Source organism: Rhinoraja longicauda, chromosome 23 (assembly GCF_053455715.1).
Source record: "Rhinoraja longicauda isolate Sanriku21f chromosome 23, sRhiLon1.1, whole genome shotgun sequence".
Lineage (NCBI taxonomy): Eukaryota > Metazoa > Chordata > Chondrichthyes > Rajiformes > Arhynchobatidae > Rhinoraja > Rhinoraja longicauda.
The window spans coordinates 13,528,151-13,541,026 of NC_135975.1; the positions used below are offsets into that span (position 1 = coordinate 13,528,151).

At 41.6% G+C, this 12,876-nt stretch overlaps 1 protein-coding gene across 11 annotated transcripts in view; it reads left to right on the forward strand.

Annotated features, from left to right (window-relative positions):
* srpk2 (SRSF protein kinase 2) overlaps nucleotides 1-12,876 on the forward strand; it is a 115,298-nt gene that overhangs the window by 53,119 nt on the left and 49,303 nt on the right. For 9 of the 11 annotated variants that reach the window (XM_078419672.1, XM_078419675.1, XM_078419673.1 and 6 more), the window contains one exon: nucleotides 12,263-12,405. In XM_078419672.1, the coding sequence (XP_078275798.1) occupies nucleotides 12,263-12,405 (143 nt within the window). Of the gene's footprint in view, nucleotides 1-9,263; nucleotides 9,360-12,262; nucleotides 12,406-12,876 lie in introns of all 11 variants that reach the window. The other 2 variants (XM_078419676.1, XM_078419677.1) reach the window with 1 other exon arrangement.

Here is a 12,876-nt window from a genome sequence, read left to right on the forward strand (position 1 = left end):
CTGCTATTTCAGTTTTTAGCTATTTCCATTGTCTCAAGCCAAGTTTATGCCATCTCCGAGCAACTGGCTTGATTGTTAACCACTCAACAAGATTTGGGTTGGTTTCCAGGGACACAAAAAAAAGCACATATGGTGCCTATATTTAAAAAAAAAAAGATTTGATTTATAAAATCATAAAGCATCAGTTTAAAATCACTAATAGTAAAATTATATGAGTAGATTGATTATCAGACAAAATTCTTTGTGATTTTCTACATTTGTACAGATTGCTGTAGGTCCAACAAAGGCTGCCATCCATTGGGCTTTTATGAAAATAACATTTTAAACAGTTAATCATGTGCTTGTAGTTTATGCTTCAAATATAAATATGTATGTGCATGTGTACACATACACGCATATGCACATGTGCATATACACATACGCATACACACATGCATACACACATGTTTCAAATTGACAATGGAAAGGAGGTGGTGATTTGGACTATTTAATGGGGTTAGTGGATTCATTGCCTTCATTGCGAGTGGATTTGAGTTTAGGAGCAACGAGGTCCCACTGCAGTTGTACAGGGCCCTGGTGAGACCACACCTGGAGTATTGTGTGCAATTTTGGTCTCTTAATTTGAGGAAGGACATTTATTGTTCTTGAGGGAGTGCAGCGTAGGTTCACCAGGTTAATTCCCGGGATGGCGAGACTGACATATGATGAAAGAATGTGTTGACTGGTCATGTATTTACTGGAATTTAGAAGGATGAGAGGGGATCTTATAGAAACATATAACAGTTCTTAAAGGATTGGACAGGCTAGATGCAGGAAAAATGTTCCTGATGTTGGGGGATGTTGGTGAAAACTGAAGGGGACTTGCCCCCAAAACAAGCATAAGCTAAAGGTGGTTGCAATACAGGCCTGGCAGAGCATACCAAAGAAGACACCCAGCAACTGGTGATGTCCATGAACATTATGCAGGGTACTGTAGAATGGTACAGCATGGAAACTGGCCTTCAATTCAACTGTACATCGGCGAGACCAAGCGCATGCTCGTCAATGGTTTCGCTGAACACCTCCGCTCACTCTGTACATCGGCGAGACCAAGCGCAGGCTCGGCGATCATTTCGCTGAACACCTCCGCTCAATCCGCCTTAACCTACCTAATCTCCCGGTTGCTGAGCACTTTAACTCCCCCGCCAATTCCCAATCAAACCTTTCTGTCCTGGGCCTCCTCCATTGTCAGAGTGAGGCCCAATGCAAATTGGAGGAACAGCACTTCATATTTCGGTTGGGTAGCCCACCAGTCTTCCTGTCTCTGACTACATTCTATCTTTGTCCCACCCACTTCCCTGACATCAGTCTGAAGAAGGGTCTCAACCCGAAACATCACCCATTCCTTCTCTCCAGAGATGCTGCCTGTCCCGCTGAGTTACTCCAGCATTTTGTGTCTACCTTCAACTCAACTCATCCATGCTGACTAAGATGCCTCTTCTAAGCCCATGTTTGGCCCATAACACTCTAAATAAACCATGTACCTGTTCAAGTTTCTTTTAAATGTCGTTTTTGTGCCTAGCTCATTCCATATACACACCACCCGCTGTGTGAAAAAGTTGCCCCTTAGATTACCACTAAACCTTTCACCTCTCACCTTAAACCTATGCCCTCTTGTTCTTGATGCCTCCCATTCTGGGGAAAATACTGTGCATTCACAGTTGGGATAGAGACGGGTTGGGGTTAGGTGAAACTGGAAAGGAGATGATGGGAAATAGAACTAGGTGGAAGGGGATGGGAGAGGTGAACACAGGGAGAAGAAAACTAGTTGGACAGGTGAATAAGTAAGGGAGAACTTGGGGATATGAGTTACTTGAATTTGGAAAATTCTAAGTTAATACTATAGGGTTACCAAGCTATCCAAGCAGAATAGAGAAGTTGTTCCTCCAATTTGCATGTGGCGCCTCTAGCAATGTAGAAGGAGAGACAGGTCAGTTTGGAAATGGGAAGGAGAATTTAACTGACATTTAACCTAAAGCTCAAGATGACCATGGTGGACAGTTGTGTTTTTTCTATTAAACAGTCGCTAGTCTATGGTTAGTCTCCTAGTCTTGGTTTTGCAATGTAGATAAGATCGGTTTGGGAGCGTTGAACGTTGTAGTCCAGTTTGCAAGAGGTGCAGGTGAGCCTTCGTCTCACCTGAAAAGGATGTATACAATCCTTGATAGTGATGAGCGAGAAGGTGAATGGACACATCTGGAAAATGCAGGAAAAAGTGCTAAAGGATGGGGAAGGATGGGCAGACCATAGAGTCATACAGCTTTGAAACAGAACCTTTGGTCCAATTTGTCCATACTGACCAAGATCCCTCGACGACACTAGTTCCACCTGCCCACATATGGTCCTATCCTTATAAACCTTTCCTATCCATGTATCTGCCCCAATGTCTTTTAAATGTTGTTATAGTACCTGCCTCAACTATCTCGAGTCCTGGCAACATCCTTATAAATCCCTTCTGCATCCTTTCTAGCTTAACGACATCCTTCCAATAGCAGGGTGATCAAAGCTGAACACAGTGATGCAAATGTGGCCTCACCAACATCTCAATACCCTGATTGATCAAGCTCAATATACCAAAAGCCTTCTTGACCACCCTATCTACCAATGATGCTACTTTCAGTGAACTGTGTACATCCCAGATCCTTAGATCTCTCTGCTCTACAACATTCCCCTCGGCCACTGTGAAGGTTTTGCCCTGTTTTGACTTCCCAAACCACAACACCACACATTTATCTGCATAACTCTCTACTAGCCATTCCTTAGTCTACTTGCCCAGCTGATTGAGATCCTCCTGCAATTTTTGATAACTATCTTAACTATCTACAATACAGCTGACTTTAGCGTCATCTGCAAACTTGCTAATCATGCCTTTTGCATTCTCATCCAAATCGTTGATAGAAACTGCAAACAGTACTGGTCTTCCGAGTATGTACACTCTACTCAGGCAGCGCAGGCTGCGGTGGCTGGGCCATGTCCACCGCATGGAGGATGGCCGTGTTCCAAAAGACATCCTCTATGGAGAGCTAACATTTGGGAGGAGAACCATCGGCCACCCCCAGCTACGTTACAAGGAAGTCCTCAAGAGAGATTTGAAGGTGCTCGACATCGATGTGGAGTCCTGGGAGAGCCTTGCAGCTGATCGTACAAGGTGGAGAGGTAGCCTGAACCAACATCTCAACACAGTGGAAGAGAAGCTGAGGAACACAGTGGCAGAAAAGCGGGCACGCAGAAAGGAGTCCACACACTAATGTGACCTTTGCGACAGAGACTGTCACTCCCGCATTGGTCTCTTCAGCCACAAACGATGTTGCTCTAGCTGAGGTGTGGAGCAAGCAGCCAACTAGGATGCATCGCCCATGGTCAGCCATGACCGAGGGGGCCTAAGAACCCTTCCCTGAGATGCACCACTAGTCACAGCAGTGCAGTCCGAAAAACAACCTTCTACCATCACCCTCTGCTTCCTTCCATGAAGCCAATTCTCTATTGGCTAGCTCTCCCTCAATCCCATGCGATTCAACCTTCCAGAGCAGCCTACCCTGCATAACCCTATCAAAGGTCTTATTGAAGAACACATAGACGATGTCTATGGCTTTATCCTCGTCAACATTTTTGGTTACTTCAAAAAAAAGATTTGTAAGACACAATCTCCTATGTACAAACCATGCTGACTATCTCAAATCAACCCCAAAAGCATATACAGTGCATTCAGAAAGTATTCAGACCCCTTCACTTTTTCTACATTTTGCTACATTACAGCCTTATTTTAAAATGGATTAAATTCTTTTTTTAATCATCAATCTACACACAATACCCCATAATAACAAAGCGAAAACAGGGGTTTAGAAATTTTTGCAAGGTAATTAAAAATAAATAACTGAAGTATTACATTTACATAAATACAAATACAAATTGCCTTTATTGTCATTCAAAAATAAATTTGAATGAAATGTCGTTGCCATGCAGTCATGATAGTAAAGAGCACAAGACACACAATTACATGAGTTTAATATAGACAATCATCACAGTGACTCCTCCAGGCACCCCCTGACTGTGATGGAGGCAAAGTCTTATCTCCTCCTTTGTTCTTCTCCCGTGGTCAGACAGTCAAATTGCTGATTCGAGGCGATCGAGGCTCCCGATTTTTGAAGCCCCCGCCGGGCGATAGAAGGTCCCACGGCCGAGCCGTGCAGAGCGATGAAAGTCCTGAGCCCCGCTGGGCGATGGAAGGTCCCGCAGCCGAGCCGCGCAGGGCGATAAAAGTTCTGAGCCCCCACCAGGCGATGGAAGGTCCCGCAGCCGAGCCATGCAGAACGATGAAGGTCCTACGAACGGGTCGATCGAGCCTTGTGATTCAGGGCGGTCGAAGCTGCTAGGCTGGAGCTCCCGAAAGCCGGTCGCCAGCCAGGGACCTGCGAGCTCCTGGTGTTACAGTCCACAGAGCCCGCGGCTGAGCCTCCGAAGGTAGAGTTGCAGCCACAATCACGGCGCCACAACAGCCTCCGAATGTCGGCCAGCTCAGAGATGGTAAGTCCAGGCCCTGCGGCCGGAGCCTTCAAGGTCGATCCCAGCTGAGGCCGCCAACTCCACGTTGTTAGGCCATAGCACGAATGAAGATACGACACGGAAAAGGGTTGCATCTCTGTTGAGGAAGAGATTTTTAAAAAGGTTTCCCCCATCACCCCCCACATATACACAGCTAAAAATAGGCTATTACATATATCTAACGCTAACGATAGACAAAGAAAGAAGAAAAACAAACAGACTGCCAGCGAGCCGCAGCTGCAGAGCAGCGTCGCCACTTTCAGACCCTTTACTTAGTACTTTGTGAGGCACCTTTGGCAGCGATTACAGCCTCGTGTTTTCTTGGATATGATGCTACAAGCTTGGCACACCTATATTTGGGTAATTTCTCCCATTCTTCTCTGCAGATCCTCTCAAGCTCTGTCAGGTTGGATGGGGAGCGTTGATGCACAGTTATTTTCAAGTCCCTCCAGAGATGATTGATCAGGTTCACGTCCGGGCTCTGGCTGAGCCACTCAAGGACATTCACAGACTTGTCACGAAGCCACTCCTGCGTTGTCTTGGCTGTGTGCTTAGGGTCGTTGTCCTGTTGGAAGGTGAACCTCTGCCCCATTCTGAGGTTCAGAACACTCTGGAACACTTTTCATCAAGGATCTCTCTGTACTTTGCTCCGTTCATCTTTCCCTCGATCCGGACTAGTCTCCCAGTTCCCGCCGCTGAAAAGCATTCCCACAGCATGATGCTGCCACCACCTGCTTCACCGTAGGTATGGTATTGGCCAGGTGATGAGCGGTGCCGCTTGGTATTCAGGCCAAAGAGTTCAATCTTGGTTTCATCAGACCAGAGAATCTTGTTTCTCATGGTCTGAGAGTCCTTTAGGTGCCTTATGGCAAATTCCAAGCAGGCTGTCATGCGCCTTTTACTGAGGAGTGGCTTCCGTCTGACCATTCTACCATAAAGGCCTGATTGGTGGAGTGCTGCAGATATAGTTGTCGTTCTGGAAGGTTTTCCCATCTTCACAGAGGAACTCTGGAGCTCTGTCAGAGTGACCATTCAGGTTCTTAGTCACCTCCCTGACCAAGGCCCTTCTCCCTGATTGCTCAGTTTGGCCGGGCGGCCAGCTCTATGAAGAGTCCTGGTGGTTCCAAAGTTCTTCCATTTAAGAATGACGGAGGCCTCTGTGCTCTTTGGGACCTGCAATGCTGCAGAAATTGTTTTATACGCTTCCCCAGATCTGTGTCTTGACACAATCCTGTCTCGGAGGTCTACGGACAATTCCTTCGTCTTCATGGCTTGGTTTTTGCTCTGACATGCACTGCCAACTGCTGGACCTTGTATAGACAGTTGTGTGCCTTTCCAAACCATGTCCAATCAATTTAATTTACCACTGGTGGACTCCAATTAAGTTGTAGAAACATCTCAAGGATAATCAATGGAAACAGGATGAACATAAGCTCAATTTTGAGTGTCATAGCAAATGGTCGCAATACTTATGTAAATGTGATATTTCGGTTATTTCTTTTTAATTACTTTGCAAAAATTTCTAAACCCCTGGTTTTGCTTTTTTATTATGGGATTTTGTGTGTAGATTGATGATTAAAAAAAAGAATTGAATCCATTTTAAAATAAGGCTGTAACGTAGCAAAATGTGGAAAAAGTGAAGGGGTCTGAATACTTTCTGAATGCAATGTATATCTTATCCCTCAAAATCTCCTCCGGTAACCTGCCCACCACAGATGTTTGGCTCACTGGTCTGTATTCTCAGACTTTTCCTTGCAGCACTTAAATAGGGCACAACATTAGCCACCCAGCAATTCCCAATGTGGTTTCTGTGAAGCAGAAAGAGAGGGATGAGGGCGAGAAGTGAAGATAGGGCTGGTTGTGGATCATGTTGAAACTGATAGAAATATGAGTTTGACAATGTGTTGAATGCAGAAGCTGGTATGATGAAAGGTGTGGATCATGGGATCTCAATGGTCTGGGAAGAGGGCTTAAGAACAGACATGCGGGAAATTGAGAAAATGTATGTATGAGCTGTAACAATTTTTTTCTGGAAGGAGGAGAACATTTAAGAAGCCCTGAGATTAAAAGGCCTCGTGAACAGTTTAGTTTAGAGATACAGAGCGAAACAGGCCCTTCGACCCACTGAGTCCATGCCAACCAGTGATCCCCACACACTAACACTCTACACACACTAGGGACAATTTACAATTATACCAAGCCAATTAGCCTACAAACCTGTATGTCTTTGGAGTGCGGGAGGAAACCGGAGTACCTGGGGAAAACTCACGCAGGTCAGGGGGAGAAGGTACAAACTCTGTACAGATAAGTACGGGAAGTCAGGATCGAACCAAAGTCGCTGATACTGCAAGGCAGCAACTCTACCACTACACCACCGTGCTGCCCTGGTGTGGTGGAACTGGAGAGATTCAGAAATGAGATTGCATCTTTACAGGATGCAGGGTGGGAGGAAGTATAGTCAAGGTAGCTGAGGGAATCAATATGTTTAAGTAAATTTCAGTAGCGAATCTGTTTCCTGAGATAGAGACCAGGAGATCCAGAAAAGGAAGAGCAGTGTCAGAGATGATCCAGATGAATTGGAGGGGAGGGTGCAAGTTGGTGGCAAACATGGTGAAATTGATGAGTTCTGCATGATTTTTCAGTATTTGTAATCCTCAAGGCACAACCCAGATGTGGGTGGAATATTCTCCATTTCAGATTGAGTGTACCTCCAACAATTCTCAAGGATGTCAGCACCATCAAGGATAAAGCATCCTCTCTAATTGGCACCCAATTCACCAATCTCAAACATGCAATTCCCCCCACCATTAATTCTGTAGATGCAAAGTGCACGAGTTATTTGCCCACATTACCCTAGCAGTAATTCCCAAACCTAAGCTCCCTGCCACAGAGAAGAACGAGGCCAAGGGCAGTAGGCACAGTGCAGCTTCCCCACCAAGCCACTCAAAACCCTGATTTGGGAATGTATCACTGGTCCTTTTTTGTCACTGGGTTTAATCTTGGTACCCCGCACAACAGAAGTGTGGGAGTATCTTCACCAGAAGGACTGCAGCAGCATGTAACAAACATGCTGCTGGGCATACTCGTGACATCTTTATCCCAGCATCTGAGGAGTTCATAAAAATTAATTATTTGTTTTTTTTGCTGTACAACACATTTGACTAATGTAAACACAAAATGCTGGTGTAACTCAGTGGGACAGACAGCATCTCTGGAGAGAAGGAATGTCTACTTTGAATAAGTTCTCCTCTCCCGACGAGAGTTCAGCAATTCTTTCCTACACATGACTAATGTAAACACTCTCTTGTTCTGTGGATGTGTTCAAATAAGCCAAACAACACAAATATTTGCTTTATTGTATTGGATTCAATTAATCATTGTGCCAGACAATGATGATCGTTGAACATATTAACTAGTGAAATGTTAAGCGACTGTAGTGGGGCTTATATTGTGGATTATTAATACTTTCCCATGCTAAAATGTCTCCCCTGGTAAGTTAAGTCATTTGCAGATTGACTGGAATTGTTGTATTATCCTTTCAAAGTATTTTGAAGAAAATTCCACTCCAGAAATATTACTGCAAAGATTAATCTTTTTTCCAGGAACTTAAATCTATCAGTAGGCATATGGCACTGAGGTAATTCACAACATTCATTCAAACATTGACTCTCTGAGATGTATTTGCAGACAGAATCTTAATTTGTGATAAAAAGCTTATGTAACGCCTTGGCATGTGTATTTTTGTATGCATCCGTTTTACTGTGTTCATGGAAATCACCTGATTGTTTGATTGGCCTTTTATTTCAAAACAGTTTTGTAGGGATCCATTTTAAAGATTACATTTCAAAACTTGACAATGTGGTTTGCATCTAATTAAAAATACTAAATACAAATGTTAATATCACCTAACAAATTATGATTTAAATCAGATATACAGAAATCATGAACACTTGTTTTATGTTGCTTGAATGTTGCACTAGTTTAAGGAAAATATTAGATGACACCACAACAAGGCTGCAAACATACTGAAACACTGAAAAATGTTGTCAGATGCGAATGAGTTCATTACCTGCCTTCAGAGCACACTTGTTGGTGACCAGGTACCAATGGTGACATCATCATCCTCCCATTATAATCCTATTATATTTTAAGTTAGAAACTGAATCAATGCTAATGTCTGTCTTTTTGTTTGCAAGGCAGAAGTTTAACACACGAGCGCAGAATTAGAGTAGTTTTGATATCCAAAGAAAAATTACCTGCCTAAATTTAGTTCTTCACTATTAAATGGATCAATGTTTCCTGTTGTGGGAGTCGTGTATTTTTTTGCAACATTATCTGTGGAGATCTTGAGTTCTTTTTTGATCAGGAAAGGCAGTGGAAACTAGATTTTGCAGGGAAATGCCAGCACATAGCCAGCAAAATTTGAGATCTTTGCTCAAAGCTGTAAGTCCCAAACTTAGTAATAGTAGTTTGCTATTGAATCCACATGAATGCCTGAGTGGGATGTGGAGTGAAAGTAACTCCCCACCTTTTAGATGGTAGTGGCTTGCAAAACTTGGAATGACTATGATAATCAATAGTAGTTTTCAATTTTAATGCTTGAGATTTAAATATTCTAGTATTTTTAAATGTATAATATGTAAAAATTGTGATAATTTTTGGATGTTTTTGAATGTTTCCAGATGAAAGAAACATAAAAATACATTTTGACTGACAGCCAGCTAAGGAGACGATGTGGCTTAGATGGCCGTCATTTTTTTCAATAATTTCATAAATAGGTATGCACCTTGTCTCAATAGCATTACAGTGCATGGCCTACCAGTGTGCTAGGCATCATGATTGAGCAACAGATAGACCAAGGAGCACACGTTGATGCTGATCAAACTGAATGAGGCAAGCACAGACATTTTGCCATAAATCAGCCGAAAATTCATGTGGTTAAAACTGACTACACAATTTAGCCTATGCTTTTACAATTGCATCATTTTCAATATACTGCAGTTATGAATGATGCTGCACAATGCATGTCTTTCTCTATTTAAAAAAAATATGTGGCTGAAAAATTAGAATCATTTTGAGAGGGAAAACATGCCAATCTGAAGCAAAGACTCTAGCAATGTATGCTTTCATTTTTAGTACAGTACAGATGAACTGATATCAATATTTAATAAAATATCTAAAACACTTTGAAGCTTGAAGGTAATTACTAAAGTGTATATTTCACTTCTGTCAATTTGACTGGTAAAAAGCAAATAGATTAACAAGTGTGCATTTTCATATTATTTAAATGTAAATTTCATTGTATTTTTAGAATTCTTATTTTAGTATTGGTGGATAATAATGATTTGCTTGTCGTTTAAATAACTCCAAGAAAATAATGTGATTACGAATGGCATTATGAAGTGTGTATTGGCAAAATAATAGATGTTATTATATGATTTCAGCCAAAATGAGAATGTAAAGGATATCATAAGATGTTTGATTTTATATTTAAAAAACCTTTAAAGGCAAATCTTTATGTAATTTTTATTTTGCAATATTTAATGGTTTTACTGCTATACTGGTGGGAGTGATCGTATTGATGATCATTTCCTGTGTCCTGTTCATAAATGCAAAATCTGTTTCTATGGAAACAATTTAGTGCTGTTGCACAGTGTTTGATGTTGAATGGTACCCAGAGTGTGCATTTTATCTAAAATAAAAACAGAAAATGCTAGAAATGCACAGCAGGTCAGGCTTCACCTGTGAGGAGACATAATTTATTATATTTTATATTGCAAATAATGATATACTTTGAACCCCAAAGCACCGAATACGTTGCTTGTATTTAAAGAAGCTGATATTTTAATTATAAGCATATTTATATTGTTAGCTTTGGAAATCAGATCTGTATCGTTTATCATGTCTGAAGAAGGGTCTCGACTCAAAACGTCACCCATTCCTTCTCTCCAGAGATGCTGCTTGTCCAGTTGAGTTACTCTTTTTTTTTTGTCTACCTCTGTATCATGTATGTTGCGTTCAGCTGCAGTTTACAAATTATGGAATTAAAAAGGCTCACAAACCTGATTTTTTTTTTGGTATATCAAAACCTCGAACAATGATTTAAAATAGCTTGGGAAGAACAACAGATCTGTAGTGAATCAACTGAATGACAACCTTAAACATATAAATGTGTTGAATGAGAAATATTTGCCAGTTTTTCTTTCCCATTGAAGCATAATGTGCAAACCATTTTCATAATCACAGATATAACAAACATGATATTGGTATTGCAGCATATTCCTGATGTCATTTTCCTTTTTTTTCTTCCCATTAATCAACATAATTTTGATTATGGGTGCCTTTGATGCAATATCATTCTAGTGCACTTATTTGGCATGGTCTAAAATTCCACAAATAATAAATATATTACAAATGGGTGGATAAATGGCAGCCAGAGTTTAGTCCGAGCAAGTGTGGAGGTTTTGGAGAGTGTACAGAAGAGGTATATCAGAATTCCGCCTGGATTGTAGTGTATTAGCTACAAGGACAGTTTGGAGAAACCTGGATTGTTTTTTCGGTAGTGTTGGAAGCCGAGAGGAGATCTGATAGAAAGAGATAAAATTATGCAAGGCATCAGTAGGGTAAACGGTCAGAACCTTTTTCCCAGGGTGAAAATGTCAAAGACTAGAGAGCATAGCTTTAAGATGAGAGGGGTGAAATTTGAAGGAGATGGTCGGAGCAAGTTTTTTTCCCCACAGAGAATGGTGGGTGTCTGGAATGTGCTGTCAGGGGTGGAGGCAGATACCATCATGACATATCCCCTCAATCCCTGCATATCCCGACAATCCCTGCAGAAGCACATGGATATGAGGGATTAAAGGATATGGATCACGAAAAAGCAGAGGAGATGAGTTTAGCCTGGCATCATGTTCAGCATGGACATTGTGGTCCTATGGTCTGTTCCTGTGCTATACTGTTTTATGTTCTCTATGCAATGGTAAAAAAAAAACACCAACTGATATGATTGCAAGGGCAATTAAACTACCAACCTATGAGTCTTTGGGATATATAAAATAAAACCAGTATATGGAGGAAGCCACGTGGTCACAGGTAAAATGTGCTGAGTGAACTTATACAATTGGCCATGAGAGGCAGCAGCTCTACCATTTTCCCCAATAAGATTTTTAAGAATTTACCTTAAGTGATATGTTCTACAGACTTTCTATCACCAGGATATTCAAATGAAGAACCATCACAATCAAATTTTATTCTCACCATTTAATATCTAGAGATAGGCAGATTTCTCAGATGTGGTTCATATCTGAATCTGGTGAAGGTAAATGTGAAAATCGCCCCCAACACCACCACCACTGTGTCCCGTCCCGTCCCCCCCCCCACACCACCCGCAGCCTGGCATTGCCAAAAGTCTCAAACTGCCCCAAACTATCATGCCTTTTCACAGTTGGCTAATACAATGGAGTATGTAACTCCGATGGTTTATATGTTCAAAATATCAAGATGCTGAACTATGTCAAAAGTAAATCATTTGTAAAAGATTTTGAAATGATTTGTCTTAAATTAATAGTGAAAGGATTGTTACATTTTGTGGAATTCAATTTTTCATAAAACTCAAATCATGAAATATTTTAACTCTTAAGATGTTTTAATAAATCATTCAATATTTTCCCTCCCTTTTAAGGCCAGAGGCTCACCACAAAGCTGCAGCAGCTGCTGCTCCTCCTCCACCACTGCCTCTACCAGAGCCTGTTCCTCCAGAACAAGAGGAGGAAATCCTGGGATCTGATGATGAAGAGCAGGAAGACCCTGCCGATTATTGTAAAGGTAATCCAATCTTTACTGCAGCTGTAATAGTGTCATTTAATTCTTGCAGGGAGATTTGTGTTTCCTCATTGGTTTCTGTATGTATTTCATATTTTTGTGCCTACTTTGGTTAGTGTGTTGGAATATGTGGACTATTTAGCTTTCAAGTGTGGAACAGTATTAATTACTACAGTACTAGTAACTAACAGGAATACTGTTAAGGTTCCATGATTGTTCAAGGAAGAGGAAGGAATAAATTAAAGCATTTTTGTAACTCTAAAATGGCAATATCTTTGTGAAGGTATATTTTGATTGCTGGTAGGTGAGGACTCGGTGGGCCAAAGGGCCTGTTCCATGCTGTATCTCGAAACTAAACTAAAAAACAGTCTGCAGGAGGATTTAATGGGTCGAGCAGTGTCGGTGTGTGAGATAGAATGGTCAACCAATTGAAATCCTGCATTCCTGCTGGTCTTGATGAAGGTTTTTGTCCTG